Genomic DNA, 21,840 nt, shown 5'->3' with positions numbered 1-21,840 from the left:
AAATCAACGTTGAGTGTCAGTCACCACATGCTTCTCTAAACGTTGATATAACTTTGGGTCTTCGCTGTGTGTTTGTTTCCGTGCCTCTGAGAGTTGTGTGACAGGATACAGAGGCGGGGTTCATTGTCACGCACGCCCCGTGGAGCGGAGAGAAAGAAGGTTTCGTGCCATTTTTTTGCAATCCGTTTTGAGACGCAGCGACGTCCCAGAGAGGGAAACGGTTGTTTGCCATCCGAAGGAGTCTGGTTGCTGAACTGAAATATCTCCAGTTGACATTTTTTAACAGTCCAACGTCATGGCAGCTTATGCTATTCATTTTTCTCTCTCTTTTGACTGATTGAAGTTTTTTTCAATGACGAAAAAAATGCATATACAGTACATGAACAGTATATTTGTACATATCTGTCAAAAGGATAGAACATCTTGAGAGCCTATTTCCATTGTGGAGCTTTGAAGTGTAAATGTGTAAACTGAGTGTCATGTTTTTTTGTTAGTTTTTTTTTTTTTTTGGGGGGGGGGGTATCCATGAAACATGATAAAACATTTTTTAGGAGGAAATAGCCATTAATCCTCATTTTCACCAGCTTTCTCTCAAATAATGTTTTTCATGGCATGTGCTGATTATGTATATTTTCTTCTATCAATCTGTCTACTTTGTTGTATTGACATAAATAACATTATAACTTGTTTCTAAAGTAAGCAAGTAAACTTTCTAAACGAGAGCTACAAGGTGAACAAAACATTACATGAAATAAATAAAGAAAGAATACAAGTAACGACAATAAAAAACGATATGAAAGCATTAAGAACCACCCGAGGCAAATGAAAAACATCAATATACACACCGTGTATAAATTGTGCGGCTTCACAAAGATGGCTAGATCGCTATCTAAATTTATCTTACACTGCTGATCAAGAGCGTATACAGCCTCTCTCTCGCTCCCGTCTCTCCGCGACTCCCGTGGGGTTAGAGGGGGGGTACACTGTGTTCCCTATTTTCATGCAACGGGGACGTTGGTGCGTTTTTTTGATGCTGTGTGTGTGTATGCTCGTGCGCGGTGCGTTTGTTGTCTCATGCGCTCATGCAGGTGCGAGAGGATGTTAACTCTATAACTGCCAAAGACGTTTATAAACGTCTTTGAGAAATTAGCTGTTGCCTGCCAAAGACGTTTAAAAACCTTTTCGATATTCCAAACGAATAAGGAGATAACAATTTCCAAAGATTTGCTGCTCCATCCACTTCAATGTTAAAATTGAAACGGACAAACAATTCACAATGTTTTTTGGTTTGAAACTACTGGTTTTGAGCTATTTTCAAACATCAAACAACACATGACAACAAGGTCAAATTGACCTCGTTGACATTTGTGAAACCACACCTGAATCTCATCTGTGATTAGAAATTTTCTGGGGATCAATCATACTTGAGAAAAATATTTTGTGGCTATGCGAAAAGGTATCAAAATCGGTCAAAACCCTGGCAGAGGCTACAGACTGTTCTGAAAAAACTCTGGCAGGGTAAGAGTTAAGTGAGACGTCTCACGAAAATAACACTGAAAAGTTTATGTTTAATTCATAGACTGCCATGCTCACGATCTACAAGCTCTACATGCTCACAACACGCCCACGCCCATAAAACGTGTTGTCAGCTCGTAGATCGGCAATTTCCCGGCGAGCGACCCAAGCTAAAGTCTCTGTCTTTTTGTCGTTTTGTCTGTCTGTCTGTCTGTCTCTAGGTGGGACAGACATCGTGTCCTGTTTTATGGGGCAGAACCCAACGGTGCCAGTGTACCGGGGCGAAATCCAAACCAGAAATCTAGGCATGGCTGTAGAGGCATGGAGCTTAGAAGGTAAGACTGTTTTTCTGTTTTTCTGTTTTTCTGTTTTTCTGTTTTTCTGTTTTTCTATGTGTGCGTGCGTGCGTGCGTGCGCGTGTGTACTCAAATGTTTTACTTAAGTAAAAGTATCAATACTGCAATATAGAAATACTCTGTTACAAATAAAAGTCCGGAATTCAAAATTTACCAAAGTAAAAGTACAAACATTTTTGAAAATAGCCTAGATATAAAATAGGGCTAAAGTGGTTAATGTATGTTTTATAATGTAATAATTTATATCTGCAAAGTAACTAGTAACTAAAGTTTTCAAATAATTGTACTGGAGTAAAAGTACAATATTCGCTTCTGAGATGGAGTAGAAGGAAAAGTATAGACACTTGGAAATACTCCAGTAAAGTAAAAAATACCTCAAAATTGTACTTACTTGAGTACATGTACTTAGTTACTTTACACCACTGCTCTGTGAGTGGGTGGTGTTTAAAATCATACATGCGTGTCGTTCACATTGAAGTGGTGTGGTAGTCTCCAGGGATACTTACGCTGGGAACCCACCAAAAAAAAGCATTGCTTCGTTATTACTAACACCCATCTTTCCCAACAACCTTTTCACAGAATCTAATACTATTGGCAAGATCTAATTGTGTCACATTGGCTGTTATTATCTCATCATCCCAGGGACCCCGGGGGCACATAACCCTGCAGGCTCCGGGAACATACCGTACACTCCAACTTGGTACATTGTCTGGTACAGTTATAGGACTGAGGTACAATTTAGTCTGGGGACAGATTTTGCAAGACAAATAAGCGGCCAGATCTACAAAAACAAGCCCAAAAGAAGCGACCTGGCCGCATGATCACACACACACACTGCAAATTGATCAGCTATTTGAAAATTAACCGATGTACAAGCTTGTAGATCTGCTATTTTCCAAAAAAAAGTAGTGTCTGAAACATTTTAACAACACAAAATATTTTCAGATGGGTCTCCGTGGACAAAAATGAAAAATCTTTCTTTAATCAATTGTGATTTTTTTTTTTTAACTCTTCTGGGGGTCCCTGGCAAAAAGAACTTTTTCAGATGGGGGTCCGCAGCAAAATACATATCAATGTGGGGGTCCTTGAAAAGGTTTGAGAGCCAGCTGCTCTACACTCTCACATTGATTTGAGTCCGTCTTCAGTCTCTCAATTGGCTGAAGGGGGGCTGCCCTCCGTCCCCCCTCACAGAGACAGAGCAGATTGAGGTCTAATTGAATGTATACGTTTGTACCAATAGCCCAGGATTATTCCAGTCTGACGCTAAGTGTGTGTGTGTGTGTGTGTGTGTGTGTGTGTGTGTGTGTGTGTGTGTGTGTGTGTGTGTGTGTGTGTGTGTGTGTGTGTGTGTGTGTGTGTGTGTGTGTGTGTGTGTGTGTGTGTGTGTGTGTGTGTGTGTGTGTGTGTGTGCGTGCGTGCGTGCGTGCGTGCGTGCGTGCGTGCGTGCGTGCGTGCGTGCGTGCGTGCGTGCGTGCGTGCGTGCAGGTAAACCGGTATGGGGAGAGAGCGGGGAGCTGGTGTGTTTGAAGCCAATCCCCTGTCAACCCACACACTTCTGGAACGACGAAAATGGCGTCAAGTACCACAAAGCCTACTTCTCTACATACCCTGGTCAGTAACACACACACACACACACACACACACGCACACACACACACACACACACACACACACACACACACACACACACACACACACAGTACCCCCGTATTATAAACACAAAGCCTATTCATTCTCCATAGCCTGCAATACATTTCCTCTACCTGTAGGTGTGGGAGCGTACCGACTCTTAACATCAAACCATAGTACAGGGTCTTATGTAATATGAACGTAATATTACTGTGTGTATTACTGTATGTTTTCTCTGTAGGTTGGGGGGGGGGGGGTTTCCCAGGGAGGGTATACTGTACCATCAAACACAGCTGAACATCTTTTATTGTGTAAAATGAAGTGTGTAATCTAGGTCTTTACTGTACCTCTGTCACCAGGTGTGTGGGCCCACGGAGATTACTGCAAGATCAACCCCAAGACGGGAGGCCTCGTTATGCTGGGTCGAAGGTCGGTTACACCAGCTGGTTCTAAAACGTTGTCAAAGACCCCCCAACTTGTATTAGGCCCCCAATCTGAAAAAAAATGTGTTGTTGTTGTTTTTTTGCCAGGAACCTCGAGAAGAGAATATTTGTGTTTACAAATGTCTAAATTATTCAGAATCTTTCACATTTTCTTTCAAGATTTTTCAAAAATAGCAGAGCCACACAGCACATCTCTGTGTGGCTCGTAGATCTGCTTTTTTGGAAGTATAAAATAGGGTTAAAGTGGTTAAACTGATCGTGATGTTATATTAATTACCGTAACTAATTTTGCTGGGGACCCCCTGGAACCCCGTCAAGGACTCTATGGGGGTCCCCGGACCCCACTTTGAGAACCAGTGAGTTACACTGATAAACAGTCAAATTCCGGAGCGGCCGTTTAACTCTGGTAGTTTTCAGGTCAATTTGATCCAATCAGAACTCATACAGGATACAGGGTTGAACGAGTGAAATTGGAAGCGATGAAAAAAAAGGACAAAAAAAGTCTCTCTCCTGATTGAAATTAGCAACCCACCTGAACAAAAAAAAAATCTGTAAAGAGATGGGGAGACCCCTGTAAGTGAACAAATACTGGCTTGTTTTGATTGTATAATACAGATATCTTTGTTTTAATGTGACGTTAATGTGATGAAGAGTGAGCTCAGGCCATTAAATGAACTGAAATGAAACCAAGATGCTAAAGACAGCATTTAGTATAATGTCTTGATCTCAGAGACTCTACCGTACATCCACCCCAAAAAACTCAGAAAATTGGTTATTGATTTCCCCCCACTTTCCAATACGTTATGGGCATTTTGGCTCGCGCTGTGTCCAAAACCATCAGCGTGTTCTCATTTGTTGGAATGGAATGGTGACCTTGGAGTTTTGCCTTGGTCTTAGACGTCCCAAATGTTTCCCTACCAAGCAAATAGCCATAGTCTCTGGATGACCCCCCCCCCACCCCCCATTGTGAAATGGCTTTTCCCCCCGCCGTCTGGTGGTGCCTGTGTCCTCAGACCAGTAGTTCTCCAACTGTTTCATGTCAAGGAGGACCCCTACATTTACATGTATCTGAAAATGTTTGGTGCCAGGGACCCCCTTGAAAGAACATTTGAGTAAAAAAATTCTAAACACTTTAGAGATTTTTCAAAATCTTTCAAATTTTGCAGATGTACAAGCTCACTGTGTGTCACTTTGTGATTCGTTGCTATTTTTGAATATCCAGCATATAAAATATGGATAAAGTGGTTCAAAGGATTTCTCTGCTGTATTAACACGTTTTGCTGGGGACCCCCTGGAACCCCCCGAAGGACCCCAGGGGGTCCCCGGACCCCACTTTGAGAACCACTGTACTAGACATCTCTGAAACGTTCTCAGTACTCTTTGGTACCACCACTGACTGACGGCGTGTGTGTGTGTGTGTGTGTGTGTGTGTGTGTGTGTGTGTGTGTGTGTGCGTGTGTGCGTGTGTGCGTGTGTGTGTGTGTGTGTGCGCGCGTGTGTTTTATAGCGACGGAACGTTGAACCCTAATGGCGTCCGTTTCGGCAGCTCGGAAATCTACAACATCGGTAAGCCTTAAAGTCCAGATGAAACAGCATTTCTATTATTTGTGACATATTTTTGAGTGAAACAGGATAGGCGTTAATCATTTTTTCTTTCACCTCCTTGCTCCTGTGTTCTATCCTCTCCTGTTCTCGTACCTCCTTTCCTCTCCTTCTGTACTCTCGCCCATTTTCACCTCTTTTTTCTCCTCTCCTGTGCCATATCACCCCCCCCCCCTCTCTCTCCCTCTCTCATTTAAAAAAGCAGGAACAATATAGTGTTAAATGGGGCTTGGAGGGGCTTTTGCCCATTTTGCCCGTTTAAGGCATTGATAAACACCAGAATGAGAGTGGACTTTGGGTTTTATTCACTCATGAATAATGTTGAGGTTTTTCATATTTCTGCGGTGCTTCAATAGAGACACACGGGGACTACAAAATTCACGCCCACTTTTGAGACAGCGCCGCTACTCGAGGTCCGTTAGAACGATGAACTGCAGCTGCCAATGCATTCCCTATGAGAGGATATGAGAGTTAGCCTACTTTTAAAATTATCCTGCATTAACTGAAGACGATATTGATTTAAATAAAAATATGTTTCCAAATGTATGGAGTGTCTTTGTCAACATATCTTCTTGTTTTCTTAATAGTTGATGTGTTTCACATTTAATTTGCCACTTTAACGAGTTACCCATAATGCTAACACAGCAGAGGGTAGACAGCAGACGGGCATTTCAGTGACATCACTGTCTTTACGAGCGCCGAGCGCCGACCAGTGGCGTACCCACTGTAGAGGCAGGAGAGGCGGTCGCCTGCCCAACTAAGATCTCGCCTCCCCTAAAAAACGAAAATGTGTCATTGCGTGCTTAATGTCCTCAAAGTCACGCATCCAACAAGATTTGAACTGAGCAGATTGGACCTTCTGTTCCAGAGATAATGACCAAAACCTATTGAAAACGGCCACTTTCGCCAGTTTTCTGGGTATTGAAAACCTCAAGGGATGCGTCCGTGACGTATATACCATGCGACCACTTAAACTCTGGATCTCCGATGCTAGCGGTTTTGACATACTGATGGAGTATATTATAGTATATTGTGGGTAGTATATCGAGATGAAAGATATGGGACATTAACTCTTTGACTGCCAGAGTATTTTCATAAAGTACTCCCCCATTGCCAGCAATTTTCGTGTTTTTTTTATTTTTATATTTTGAAAATTTTCATGAAAATAATTGATCAGACTGTTTTTTAAAGACGCCGCACAAATCCGCCACTAGAGAGCAGCACATGATAGCTTGATCAGCTCCTGGTGTCACTGTTAGCCTTCTTGAGCGATTAGACAGGGAAAACCATGAAAACGGATGTGACGTCCTCCCAGATTGTTTTGATCGTCAAAATTACGTTGTGATACACGACGGCGATGACTGATCGTCACCCAGACCATAGATTATAGAAGAGAAGCTGTCCGTTTGTCCGTCATACCGTGTGAAAAACCGTTTGTTTACCTATTTTGGACGAAATGACCGGGGGAAAATAATCAAAAACCGGAAACGGAACCCAGGACATGAAACCGGATGCAGATATGGGTGAAGTAAGTGGAACTCGAGAATAACATTGAATTTTAAGCAGCATAGCGCGATCAGAGATTAAACAATGAACGCAAATCCAACGCGTCTAACGCGTCAATGGCGTGGGTGGATTAAGTAGTTATTGACGCGTTTTCGAGTCAATGGCGTTTATAGAGTTAAAAAGGACAAATTAAACAAATGGGACAGATTATTAGAACACAAAAAAAATCGCTACAGCCTCAGTAGTTAACCAGTGAAATGACGGTATTTTACAATGCCTCTCATAGAGATTGCATCGAGAGCTGCAGTTCATCGTTCTAACGGACCCCGAGTGTCAAAAGTGGGCGTGGATTTGTAGGCCTTCCGCTTCCGGCCGTGTGTCTCTATGTGTTCTGTTGTGGAGGGACAGTTTTTTTTTAACTATGTATTACTATAGGCTTTAACTGTTGTGTTATTTGGTATGGTCATGATTTTATTAGAAAATAAAGGTGTTTTAAAAAATACATAAAAAATATCTCCCTCTCTCTCTCGCTCTCTCTCTCCCCTGTGCAGTGGAGGCGTTTGAGGAAGTGTCCGACAGCCTGTGCGTTCCCCAGTACAACTCTGACGGGGAGGAGCGCGTCGTTCTGTTCCTGAAGATGGCCCCCGGCCAGGCGTTCCGTCCGGAGCTGGTGCAGATCATCAGAGGGGCCATCAGGAAGGCCCTGTCGGCCCGCCACGTCCCCGCCCTGCTGCTGGAGACCAGAGACATTCCTGTGAGTTCTCACCAACTCTATTCCTCCACAATACTGCAGAAGTACTCTAGAAGTACTCTGTTACGTTAACTCTTTGACTGCGGACGACGCGATAACGCGTCAAGTGCTACTTTGTCCAGTTGGCCGTCGACGCGTTCGACGCGCGTTCATTGTTTAATCTCTGATTGCGCTATGCTGCTTAATATTCAATGTTATTCTCGAGTTCCACTTACTTCACCCACATCTGCATCCGGTTTCATGACCTGGATTCCGTTTCCGGTTTTTGATTTTTTTCCCCGGTCATTTTCGTCCAAAATAGGTAAACAAACGGTTTTTCACACGGTATAACAGACAAACGGACAGGTTCTCTTCTATAATCTATCTATGGTCTGGGTGACGATCAGTCATCGCCGTCGTGTATCACATCGTAATTTTGGCCGATCAGACAATCTGGGACTACGTCACATCCGTTTTCATGTTTTTCCCTGTCTAATCTCCCAAGAAGGGTGACAGTGACCCAACGACCTGATCAAGCTGTCATGTGCTGCTCTCTAGTGGCGGATTTGTGCTGTGCCTTTAAATTATGTGTCTTTAAATTATTTTCATGAAAAAAATTCAAAATATAAAAATAAAAAAACACGAAAATTGCTGGCACTGGGGGAGTACTTTATGAAAATACTCTGGCAGTCAAAGAGTTAAGTAAAAGTCTGGAATTCAAAATTTACATGAGTAAAAGTACAAAAGTATTGGTATCAAAATGTACTTACAGTACCAAAAGTAAAAGTACTAAAATCTTTGAAAATAGCCTACGTATAAACTAGGACTAAAGTGGTTAATGTATGTTTTATAATATAATATAATATAATAATTTATATCTGCAAAGTAACTAGTAACTAAAGTTTTCAAATAATTGTAGTGGAGTAAAAGTACAATATTTGCCTCTGAGATGTAGTGGTACAGACAATTGGAAATACTCCATTAAAGTAAAAGTACCTCAAAATTGTACTTAAGTACTTGAGTAAATGTACCTAGTTACTTTACACCACTGACAGTGGGGTACAGGTATGTACAAAGTATAGATACTCTAGAGTTGAAGGAACACGGTTAGTGTTTGTCGAGTGAAAACTGAAGCACGTATCCTGTTGCTGAGTTGAAAGTGTCTTGTAGTGAAAATGGCTGCTTTCTATTATAAGAAACTCAACATGACAAAAACCAAGTGGAACCACCAGAGAGTGTCATAAAGGCCTTCACATAATCAATGGTGACTTTTTGGAGGCCCTTGACCACTTAAACCCTATATACTTTGTTGTACATCATATAGCTGAGATTGTCTATTTTAATTGAATGTTCGTCTGTCTTTCGCTAAATGTTTGCCTATTTTTGCCAAATGGAAATGGTGGAAGTGAGGTCTCCTCACTGGATGGTGAGCGAGTCGGGTACAACAGCAGTGGTAGAGTATTAATTGGCAGGACAAATGGGGTAATAATAATTGGCTACTCTAAAGGTAATCAAAAAAATAAAGAAATGTGCGTTCATGCTCTAATGAAAGTCAATATGGGGGGGGCAAGGGTCAGTGACCTAATAGTTTGAAAAATCCTGCTCGAGGTCATAAAAAAAATGCTTCCACTAACTCTTCACTTCTGACGGAATATGTTGAGAATCGATGAAGTCCTGTCGGATTTGAGTTCCGTAACTCTTCGCCGACAGACGGCATTGCATGAATAATGTTATGTTTACCTCTCCTGTGTGTCTTCTTACAGTACACCATCAGTGGGAAGAAGGTGGAAGTGGCCGTGAAGCAGATCATCGCGGGGCGCGAGGTGATGCAGAGAGGAGCCTTCTCCAACCCAGACTCCCTGGACCTCTACAAGAACATTCCAGAGCTGCAGAACTACTAGTGTATTACGAGGACCAGGAAAACGCCACAGAATCTCAAAACTGGAAAAAGGAGGACACTGTCAAAGGGAACCAACAAGGATTCAAGTTTTTAATTCTAGTAAACTTTGTTGCTATACAGGAAGAGACATTCGGAGAGACTGCACCTTGAGCTTTGTACAGGGGGGGAGGGGGGGGGGACACTTTCCATCGTAAATTAACGCCTTCGGAAAACGTTTAGTTTTCCTGGAGCGCTAGCTTGCAAATACGCTGGCTGGGCCAAGAATTGCTACTGAAAGTGTACATGTGGAAGTACAGGAAGTACCGGCCCAAGGATGTTACGTTGACGCTGTGGAGATCGTAATTGGTCAGGAAAAGACAGCTTCCGAGGGGGGGGGGGGGGGGGGGTTGTCTTTACCAGGCGTTTCTCCTCGTGAGATGAGAAAATCCTGGGAACGAGTTTCACCCTGCGAGCAGGCTAACACTGGAGCGGTTGTCGCTTTGCTAACCGCGTTGTGGCATGTGTCCAAAACGTTCAAACTGCGTTCCACAGGCTGTGTGCGCCAGAGCTTGTGAATATACTGTTTATGCTCTGAAACTGTCTGGGGGAAAAAAGGGAGATTCGATGCCTCTTTTTCTCTGCTGCTTTTTAAAAAACCCTTAAGCCCCGTCTCATACTTTTGCCGTACGGCGGTGTTTTGTGGGTAATAGCTGATGTACAAGCTCACAGCGCGTCGCATCGCACCACGTTGTAAGGTTGTAGATTTTGTAGCTATTTTCACTATAAATAATGCATGTCCAAAATAGCGGTGCCAGGTTGAAATTGGCGTTAACTGTACTCTTTGTCTCGCAAGCCAGACTGTTGCCTCCCATCATTTTCTAAATGCTTCCGTCATACAGTCTGGAAATTATCCGGGGATAAAGCCGATGTATGACGCCTCCTCCCCTCTTCCGTTTCGTCTTTACAGTCGCGCAAAAGTGTCCCAATGTAAATCTAAATAATCAAAGCCTACTGTAAATAGCTTGCTTCTTATCAGAAATGGAAATTCTAAAATAGAATGTAAATATATTTTGAAATATATTTTCGTGTAACGGAAACAGGTGACAGCTTCCTTTCCTCGGCTTTCGGGAGGTGTAGTTCTTGTGGAATAGTTGTCTGGCTACGCGAGACTTACGTAACTGTCCTCTGAATGGGTCCAAGACGGCAAGACGAAAATTTACACACACACACACACACACACACACAGCCAGTGGAACCCACTAGCTTCGGCTTTCATCTCTTCATCGCTGTTGGGTGTCGTGTTTCGCTATGTTAAACGTGTCCAACTTGTTGTCTTTGTCCAGTGATGTTGCCTGTTGTTGTTTTGATAACATGGCGGTGCTGAAGCTTCTTCGACGGTACCTAAGACGAGTCATGAAGCAGTTTTCTGTGCACCGTCAGACCAAAAGAGTTGTTCAAATGAAGCCAGGTACCCAGGGTAAAAGTAGATTCCGTTGCTGTCGGGCAGAAACGTCTTATCTCCATATTTTAACTTTTAGTGTTTTTGATGAATGCCCTACTGTATCATACTACAGTGTCACACGTTTCGAGCTTATCGAGCTGCTATTTTTTGGCTACTTTTGAATTTGAATCCTGAAAAGTAACAGTTTTGGACATAATGAGGTTTCCACCCGACAGCGACGATTTATTCCATATCGGTACCGGGCTGAAACGGTTTACAAAATCCTCTACATACTGTATACTACTGTGTCCAGACCCTAAACCTCAGTTTACAATGTGTAAATGCTTGATTTAGTTTATATATCAAGACATGAGTTGATGTGTTAGCGGTTACATGCTGCAGTATAGTGTTGGGATTTATTTGTATAGCTCTCAATCGCTGTCACAGTTTCAAAAGGCTTTACAGTTTACAGGGACCATATTTAACAAAATGCCCATACACCCTTAGTCAGGTGAGGTACAATCTGGGAACCCATTCGGTAAAAAAACTTTTGTTTCCTCTTTTGTTTTTGCCTCTTGGGGGCACCACCTCATTTTTTTTGTAGAAACGGGAACTCAGTTTGGCTCCTCCCCATTCTTAGTCCACTTCCTCTCGGGTGCTACTGTGTTTATTTCTACTAACACCGACACTACGTGTTTAGGGCAGACAGATTGAGAGATTAGACGAGGTAAAACACCCGAGAAAAGAAGGAAAAAAGCCTCAACAGGAAAAGAAAAAGGGAAGAAACATCTAGAACTATCACAGTAGGGGATACCTCCTTCCTGGGCAGACATGGGTGCAATAGGTGCCGAGTGGAAGTATCTAAATGTAAGTGATGGCTGTATGTATGCCCAGTGGCTGGGCTATCTGGACAAAATCAAATATCACAATATGGTTTGACCAAATACCTCAGTGTATCGTAATTGTGATGATATTGTCGTATTGTGACCATATCAATTTAGTTTTAATTTGTTTCCTTTTTACAATTATGAAAGTATTTAAAAAGTGATTTAAATGCGTAAAATAAGTAATAATAAAATAAGTGATTAAAACCATGAAAAGACAACACTTATGCCATATATCACGGCATTACGATATCCCAAATCCTATAAGATATCTTGTCTCATATCACGTTATCGATATAATATCGATATATTGCCCAGCACCAAGGGTATGGTCTTGTTTTCATCTTCTACCCCTCAAATAGCTTCATCTGAAACACGTGGCTGCTGTAAACCACAGTGGCTGAGTAACCAGTTACTTTTACTCAGTTACATTTACTTAAGTAACTTTTTGAATAAATTGTACTTGTAAGAGTAGTTTTAACGCAAGCATAATGTGTGAAGAAAATGCTTTACTTTTTTCTGCTTTGCATTTGGGTCAAAAACGAATTCAAATGATTTGGCTACATTCCGCTTGTTTCTTTTACTCATTGTTTATTAAATGCACATTCTGTATTTAATTATCTCAAAGAGACGTCAACCAATTGTGTTTATTTATATTTTACTTACTTACTTTATAAGTACTCATAATTTTATATTTTACACATTTGAATTACATTCTGATTATTTGAACAATAAATCATATCATACGCTGTGACTCAGTACTTGAGTAGTCTTTTCACTGGATACAGTCCATTCTTATTTTAAGTAATTATTTGGATAACTACTTTAACATCTACTACTAGAAGTAAAGCTACTAATTTAGAAGACATTCGGCCTCAGCGTCATGTCCAGGTGATGTATTTGTACATATAGCGTCATGTCCAAGGGGATGTATTTGTATATTATGTGACATCTATAGCGTCATGTCCAAGGGGATGTACTTGAGACAGACTACTGAACCTGTGGGCCACATGGCGCGGGGAACCAATCGGTTCCCAACGCTACTTGTGTACTGACCTTTGCGGGTCGACTTGCCGGCTGCTTGCTTTCGTTCAGACACAGATACCAATCTCTTCTGTAACACATTCAATTATATTTGGCTTTCATAAAAACCAGACGGTAGCTAAATTTATCTATCCCATTTTAGAGTGAAGGGAGGATGAGGAGTTGGCAGACAGACAGAGATGAGAGGATAGTGTGTGTGTGTGTGTGTGTGTGTGTGTGTGTGTGGGGGGGGGGGGGGGGGGGGGTTATTCAGCCAGACATGAGTTTTAGAAATACACTTGGCGCTTTAACTCACCATAATCTTTTAAGTGTGAACACTCGGTCCCGACAGGCAGCCGAGCCTCAAAACAGCGGGAGGGGGACGGTGACAGGGAACAAACTAAAAGTTGAAAAGGAGAGACACGGGGTATGGTTTGTATTTTAATGGACTTCAGAGATTGGAACACCTCGAGTCGCTCAAAATGTAATGATGTTTCAGCAGCATTGCTGTGGAAAACTGATACGTCCAAAAACCAAAACTGTTACCTTTCAGGATTCAGTTTCAAAATGAGCAAAAGTAACAGATCTACAAGCTCAAAACGCGTCGCTTTGTGCCGCGTTTCGAGCTTGTGGATCTGCTACATTTTGATGCTTTTGTGTGACGCTGTAGTGTGATCCAGTTGGGCGTTAATTTAAGAGGTAAGATAAGAGGTTAACATAAAATATTCTTTTTGCCGCGCAATACTGTATCAGGCTTAACGAAGCTGTCAGTTTGTCAATGTGGCTAATACTGTACGTCACCAAAACTGTCAGTTAAACCAGGGGTCTTCAACAGGTGGTCCGGGACCCCTAGGGGATCCTCAGAGTTACTACAGGCCAGGGGGTCCGCCAAATCCTTGTGTGATATATTATTTTTTTCCTTAATTTGAACCCTAGCTTTTTCTTTTGGCAAAGAGGTATAGGTGTAGAGGGAAAAAAGAGCAGACCAAGTAAGCAAAAAAGTTCAATCTGAAACAAAATGTTATACAATATAGAGGGGGTCCCTGCTTCATCTGTCTCTCAACTAGGGGGTCCTTGGGCTGAGAAGAGTTAAACTGTTCTCCAGCGGCTGCAAAAAAAAAAAGAAAAAAGAAACGTGGGTTTAAACACACTCCCAGACACCCCCAAATTGAAAAAGGCAACCCCCACCTCTCTCTCCACTGACTGTACTCTGTCAGTCGGCAGGAGAGAACGCAGGGTTGAAAGAGAGACAGAAGGAGTGCCGATTGGATGGGAAGCAGATAGAGGCAGAACACTATCTGGAAATAGCAGGGTTGGGTTTGCAGGGCGTAATGGATGGGGGATCCATGCCTCTGCTTTTGATATCCCCACCCCCGGTCATTCATTTTTATGGCCGCTTCGTTTTTTTTTATTTTATTTATCCCTGCTTCTTGTCAGACTCAATTAAATATGTGTATTGTATTTAGAATGTACGTATGTCTGACATGTTTGATATTTATATTTGATGATATCACAATTGAACCATTTAATTAGAACCACATTAACCCTGGTGTCCCTGTCATTTGTCAAGCGTTCAACAAAATATAAAGAATAATTCAGAAATAGTGGAAATGGCAGATCTACCAGGCCAGCTCAATGTGTCGCATTGTGAGCTTGTAGATCGGATATTTTTGCTAATTGTCGTACCAAAAAGTATGTAGGACTTAAAGCCTTACTATGTAACTTTTTTTTAATGAATAAAATGTAATTTTGTTCAATCTGTCTGGTAGAGCATGTTAATACAATATAACTTATACAATTGGGGTGGTTGTATTTTGCCTCTCTGCTCTTCTATTGAAACATTTAGATCGTGTCATAGGTCATGTTTCACCTAGACACAGGGTCTGACTACGAATTTGGACCCGATGGTCAAGATAAAATGTATCCCCAGAGCAAGCACGTCGGCTCTCTTAGTTCAATTGTAAAAACTTGCACAGGAAACTAGGTTCAAATCCAGGGTAGAAGAGGAATGTTACATACCCGTAGTGCTGCTTTAAGTGGTTAAAAATAGGTTATTTTTTCCCATTTCCTGAAAAGTAACAGCTTTGGACGTTTCTCCTCCGACAGTGACAACATGCTATAGCTAGTCTCATCATTGAGGCTTGCTAAATGTTTCAACCAAATTGTGCATTTGTGTGCTAAAGCAGTGGTTCTCAAACGTTTTCGTGCCAAGGACCGCCAAATTGATATGTATTCGGCCGCGGACCCCCACCTGAAAATATGTTGTGCCAGGGACCCCCAGAAGCAAAGATTTGAGTTCAAAATGTTCGCCTTTTAAAAAAAGATTGAAAGATTTGCACACATTTTTGAGATTTTTTCAAAAATAGCAGATCTACAAGCTCGTAGCGCGGCACTCGGTGCCGCGCTATGAGCTTGTAGATCTGCTATTTTTGAATTGCCAATTTTGCTGGGGACCCCCTGGTACCCCTCCAAGGACCCCTGGGGGTCCCCGGACCCCACTTTGAGAACCAATGTGCTGAAGGGATCAACATCCACAGAGATGCTCCTTCGAAGAGGCTGAGAGTGTGTGTCCGACCTGATTTCGGATCGCAGGATAAGATCGGTGCACTAAGTTTTAACCTGTCCCTTGTTTGCTTGAATACAGCTCCCAGAATGGTTTGAGCTGGAGAGACACTGTTGAGGTTTGCATATCGTTGCTGTCAGGCAGAAACCTCTCCTCTCTTTTTGTGTTTTTTCGTAAATTAATGCCCGACTTGATCATAGTGTCACTCAAAAGCATCAGTAGCAGATCTGCAAGCTTGTAGGTCTGCTACTGTTGCCATTTTTTTTATTTGAATCCTGAAAAGTAACAGCTTTTGGACATATGAGGTTTCCACCCGACAGAGACGATATCTCTGCCCAGAAAGTGATATAACATAACAGACAGATCCGCTGCTCCTTTGAACTGATATCACAGTTCTCATCTGTAGCCATTCGGAGCAGGGATTTCTTCTTGCATTCCTAGTAAGCACTTGGTTTTATTAAGGACATAAAATGGTGTCTAGACTTTTTTTTTACTACCCAGACAAAAGGCAGAGATTCTGCACGGCAGCATCATTCACTGCCACAGCGAACTGATAATTTGGTGAGAGATTACTGTGATAATCCTCGGCTATATGCTTCAGTTGGAAAGAGCCCGCAGTCACTGAAGCCATTTTCTTGCGGATTAGACCTAAGGCGGCCCACCAGTGACATCTATTTCCTTTGCTACTTAGGATCATTTGCAGCAGGTCCTCCTCTGTAGCTCGCGCAGTACTTGAGTTATAACTGCTATTAGCAATGTGGGATTTAACTGTGGAACTGAACAAATCCTCTAAAAACAACCTCTGAAGCCAATCTTAAAGGTTACGTATTTGGGTCATGTTCGGTAGTGCTGCGGCACCAAACTTTTTTTGCAACGGGAGAAGTGCAAGGGAGGTGACTTTAATCCCACTGTTGGCATGCTCTAACGTTGATTAGATTATTGAATATTTTGTCACATTGCATCCCGTCGCAGTGGTTTTTAAAGTGGGGCTCTGCAGCACCCTGGGGGGGGGGGCTATACGCCTTTTAGGAATAGGGGGGCTGCAGCCAGTGGCTTTGGGGGTCTTTGGCATGGAAAAGTTTGGGACCCACTGTCCTATCACACAACTTTTGTCCTCGTGTTATAGGGCTTTATCTGTCTGAAAATACCCCCTACCTACTGTAGTTCCCAAACCAAATGAGTGATTGTGTCAACTGGGAGCCAACTGGGACGGACAAAAATAGAAAAAACACTTCAGTTCAAAATAAGTATTTGTTATACATTTGTCGACGTGCACTCACATAACGAGTAAAGCCCAGTTCATGCTTTGGAGACAAAGTGTAGCGCAAAGTGCACGTCGCTTGACAAAACCAACGTGTTTGCCGCTGAGAAAGGTGGTCACTGTGTCGACACTTTGTCGCTGCAGCATAGCGGTTAATCAGTGAACTTCCTGCAGCTCAGGTGTTACGGTCCTGTCTCTTCGCCGCCCTATCCTTCCGTCTGCTTGTTTTGTCCTGTTGTGTCTTTATGGAACATGGCCCCTGGATCATCATCAGGAGGCAGTTTTTTTCCCTAAAAATATCCCCCATGCCGTCGGAGATTTGTTTTATCTAAATTGGGTTCTCATGGAGAGCAGCCGCTGTGCGAGTGGCGTGGCTGCTCTCCACATCAATGAGAGAGATCTTTAACACAGGCTTCTGAGTGGATGTCTTGCTGACAAGCAGCGCTGGAGAAACATGTTTAATGAGAGACGGGAGGAAGCATGCCCGCTCGCACACACACACACACGCACGCACACGCACATGCACACGCACACACACACATCACACACACACGCGCGCGCACAGCACACTCTGCCACATTCAAATCTCAGAGATTAAAAGAATCCTGCCGTTTAGTCCGTTCCAAAATGAGAAACACGATCGCCTCCCCTGGGGAGCGCCGGGGAGGAGATAGCCTTTTATTTGTTCAGGAGGGTTTTTGTGGCTATGTGAAGGGAGTCGACAGGAGATGGAGAGGTCAACTGCTAATGATGGGGTGGGTGGGTGGGCGGGTGGGGGGAGGCTTCTTAATGGCTAGGTGCGTTTGATTTCTGTCCGCGCGGAGCAACGGGTAGTCTGGCTTTCCTCCCGAACAGCGCTGTTCCCAAAGTGCGCCGTCGGGGTGACATGAATCCAACGTGACATTCCTGGGAATGCTTCCCCGTTTGTCTTCTGAAAGATTGTTCAAGTGTTTCTTTTCTCTTTTGTACCAAGAGACCATTCTCAAGAGAGAAATAGGTCACGTTTGGGGGACGAAAAATACAATACTGTTTCAGTTCAGTTTGAATCCATTTGTGTATATTCTTGTCCAATAAATTGTTAATCATTACACATACATTTGTTTTGTTTTTCTTTTACTGTACCTTTATTTTATTGCTCTGCAGAGATTGTAATAATTTCAACCGTGTAGTGCAGTATGTGAATAATATAATGAATGCATACAATATGATTTTTTTCCTACAATAAAACTTGCATCCTTGCAGTAAATCAGTAACAGAGCAACGCATATCATGTTAATGTGTTCAGTAGCTGTTTAGGGATGGCAATAAAGTGACTGTAACAACATGCTATGTGTGCGTCCTCTAATTTCATCCCTGCTGGAGCCAAGCGTTTGGCTGGTATTACGCGATCAAAGTGCCAACGCGTCTGTCGCAAGTATAGGCCCTGATGGCCGTTATGGTTGATGCCTTCATCTACCCAGAAGGTACTGCTCTATGCACAGCAGACGTATTGGCTAATCAGACAATATCAGAAATTGGGCCTCTTCCTCAGGGTGTCAGGGTGCTGATATTGTGCATGTTGGCTCACTGGAAACACTCTGCTACACCAGTGGGTCTCAAAGTGTGGTCCAGGGACCCTCATGGTTCCTTAGGGGGGTTCCTCACGGGTGTATAACTCAGAGAGTGTACATACGGAACCGAATGGTGTTACAAAACCATTTGTGCACTCTCAGAGTTATGGGTGTACTTGAAATTAAAAAAGCTTGAGAACCACTGTGTTACACTAAATTGATTATTCATTACCACATCATTATTCATTAGTATCATTGGTAACACCTATGAAGGAAGTATGGAATACTAGTATGGAATTTCTGCTGTGCATAGAGCCTGTTTGTCTCAAAAGAATGGAGAACTATTCTTCATGAAGGTGCTTCTGTGGCCTATTGGCAGCGTGTACAAGAAATTTGCTTTGCATTATTAGCTCCGGAGAGGCACACACACACACACACACACACGCACAAGCACACGCACACACACACACGCACACGCACACGCACACGCACACGCACACGCACACGCGCACACACACACACACACACACACACACACACACACAAAAGACACAAAAGACACAAAAGACAGACAGGCTAGACGACTCACTCGATAGGAGCCACGGCGTAAAAAAAAAGCGTAAAGGTTAAACGGAGGAAGATGAGGAAGATGTAGATGGAAAGGGGAAGGCGGGAGGAGAATGCCAGCGGATGATGGAGTGATGCATGCAGTTATGCGATGGGCCGTGATGGATGGATGGGTGGATGGATGCAAGGCATGGGAACATTCCTGTAGACATGGACGAGACGAATCAATAACTGCAACCTTCCGCACATGACAGCAGAGGGGACGGCGGAATAGTTACCGCTCCCACAGACACACCCACACACACACACACACACACACCCACACACACACACACACACACACACACACACACACACACACACACACACACACACACACACAGACATCCACCTTGCACACAGACACCCTGTCAAAACATACTGTATATAACTCACAGCAATATCACTGTGACTTCATAAACCTTTCAACAGTATGCTATGCTACACCAGGGGTTCCCAAACCTTTCCATGCCAAGGACCCCCAAATAGCTATAGCCTCTGTCCCCCCCCCCCTTGCTGAATGTCATTAATATAACATGTACTGTAGGAACTGTAAGGAAAAGTTCGATCTTTGTACTTTTCCCCCACTGTCCTTGACAACCTGTTGTTTGATGCTTACATTATATCGTCTCTGTCGGGTGGAAACCTCATCCAAAACTGTTACTTTTCAGGATTCTAATAAAAAAATAGCAAAAGTAGCAGATCTACAAGCTCAAAACGCACCGCATCGATCTGGTACTTTTGATGCTTTTGTGTGACGCTGTAGTATGATCAAGTAGGGCGTTAATTTACGAAAAAACACCCAAAAAAAAGGTAAAATATGGAGATAAGAGGTTTCTGCCTGACAGCGGCGATATATGACTTTCATAGCGGATGTGATTCCCAGTGCTATTGTACTTTATTTGGAAAAGAACAAGGCGCCAGTGACTGATGTAATGCTCACACAGGACAGACGCAATACAACACAGGTATGTGACGAGCGCAGCGGGGTTGTCGTCGGAGCAACGGGAAGGCTTGATGATGTGATGTGACGGAGGGAATGGAGAGGAGTCGGATTCATGACTTCTCTCTGATGCCGCTTTTTACTTCCAACTACTGTACTATTCATAAGATTATTGTGACAGTTTAACCACTTTTTTTTAAGGCCGTTTCGCAATAGGGGGCTAACACAGCGCAAGGGTACGGCTATGTGGGGGGTCCTTGGCAAGGGGACGTTCGGGGACGTCTGCTATTAGGCTATTAGGCTACTGTAACTACATTATCAGGGGCACAAATGTATGTTTTTTTTTTGCATAGCTTGCTTAGACAGATGCTGGGTTAAAAGAGTGAGAAACGCCCACGGGCACAACACCAGAGGGAGCTCCACTGATCTCATTCCCCCCAGATTCGGCACAAACATGGGGATGAATTCATTTCACTCTTATGCCACCAAAATGTGGAATGCCCTACTAGCACCACCGGCCATCAAAAAGTGTGACTCCTTACCCTCCTTCAAAAGAGTATTTTACCAGTATTGACGATTTCTTGTATAGTACAGTATATGTCTTTATATGAATTGAATACATAGACCACAATGGAAACAAGCCCTCACCCTCAGGGCTTTTTGTGTCATCCTTTTAGCAATATTGTATAACTCTACCTCTGTGCATTTTGCAAACTGTTAATAGAGTATTCAATCAATCAATCGCTTTTGTGGAAACAATTCAGAATTTGAAAAAATAACAGCATTGCAGAGCCAGTGCAATGAATTTAAGGCGTTACTTCATGCAGGATGGTATCAGGATGGGTTTTCAAAGCAGTAGCTTTGTTGGCGCTGGTTTTCTCCAGCGTCCGAGGCCATTCATTGCATTTCGATTTCTCTACTTAAGTGGTTCTCAAAGTGGGGTCCAGGGACCTTCAAGGTTCCTTGAGAGGGTTCCAAATAGACCCTTACAGGTCTGTAGTTCTGAGAGTGTACAAAAGGAACCAAATGGACCCGAGTTATGGGCGTCCTTGAAACTAAAATGTTTGTATACAATACAGGATCTACTCTTATGCACAAGCTAACGTTCATCCGTCAAAGAGAGGGAAAAGAAATGAGATGAAACGATGGAATAATGATTAAGAAAAGAGAGATGTGGCAATTTTGTAGCCATGTTTGTTTGATGAATACATTTCTGACTGTCTGAACACAAAAGGAAATGTTTGATGTTTCGCATTTGATGTCTACAGTATGTTTAGAGTAGGCTAGTGGAGAGGTATTTGTGGTGACCAAGGAAATCGTTCCAAATGCAATTCACACACACACACACACACACACACACACACACACGCACGCACGTGTGCGCGCACGCGCGCACACACACACACACACACACACACACACACACACACACACACACACACACACACACACACACACACATGCCGTGGGTGGTGAAGGAAGCCAGCCACAGCTAAACAGATCTACAATTAAATGCCACGATTGACAAGCAGATTTGGACAAATATCAAAAGTTTTGTGGCATTTCAGCCGGGCCCCACTCATATATGTGTCACTAAATTCTAAAGTCTCTCTCTCTCTCTCTCTCTCTCTCTCTCTCTCTCTCTCTCTCTCTCTCTCTCTCTCTCTCTCTCTCTCTCTCTCTCTCTCTCTCTCTCTCTCTCCATCATTCTCAGCCTCTCCCCATGTCAGTGAGATAATAAAAGAGCAGGGAGAGACATAAGGAGCTAAAACTTCAAGTTTTGCACAAATGTCACCTTGGACCCAAGGATGAACTAATTAGAATGTGGGGGTCAAAGGTCAATGTCACTTAGAACTCACAAAACATGTTTCATACATTGCGATATAGTCCAAAAATACACATGAACCTT

General features: G+C 43.0%; 1 protein-coding gene across 1 annotated transcript in view; it reads left to right on the top strand.

The window, feature by feature from the left end:
- Positions 1–11,849, top strand: part of LOC308089082 (acetoacetyl-CoA synthetase-like) — a gene marked incomplete at its 5' end in the record, with an annotated part of 39,703 nt that extends 27,854 nt beyond the window's left edge. The window contains 6 exons of the mRNA XM_080433654.1: positions 1,737–1,850; positions 3,357–3,482; positions 3,860–3,929; positions 5,451–5,509; positions 7,603–7,805; positions 9,545–11,849. Coding sequence (XP_080289780.1) covers positions 1,737–1,850; positions 3,357–3,482; positions 3,860–3,929; positions 5,451–5,509; positions 7,603–7,805; positions 9,545–9,682 — 710 coding nt within the window. The 3' untranslated portion in view covers positions 9,683–11,849. The remainder of the gene's footprint in view (positions 1–1,736; positions 1,851–3,356; positions 3,483–3,859; positions 3,930–5,450; positions 5,510–7,602; positions 7,806–9,544) is intronic.
- Between the last annotated feature and the right edge of the window lie 9,991 nt (positions 11,850–21,840).

This window comes from Gymnoscopelus braueri (genome assembly GCF_963280865.1).
Source record: "Gymnoscopelus braueri genome assembly, chromosome: 7".
NCBI lineage: Eukaryota > Metazoa > Chordata > Actinopteri > Myctophiformes > Myctophidae > Gymnoscopelus > Gymnoscopelus braueri.
Note: the sequence above shows the minus strand (reverse complement) of the source record. Positions and strands in the feature narration are given on the sequence as shown.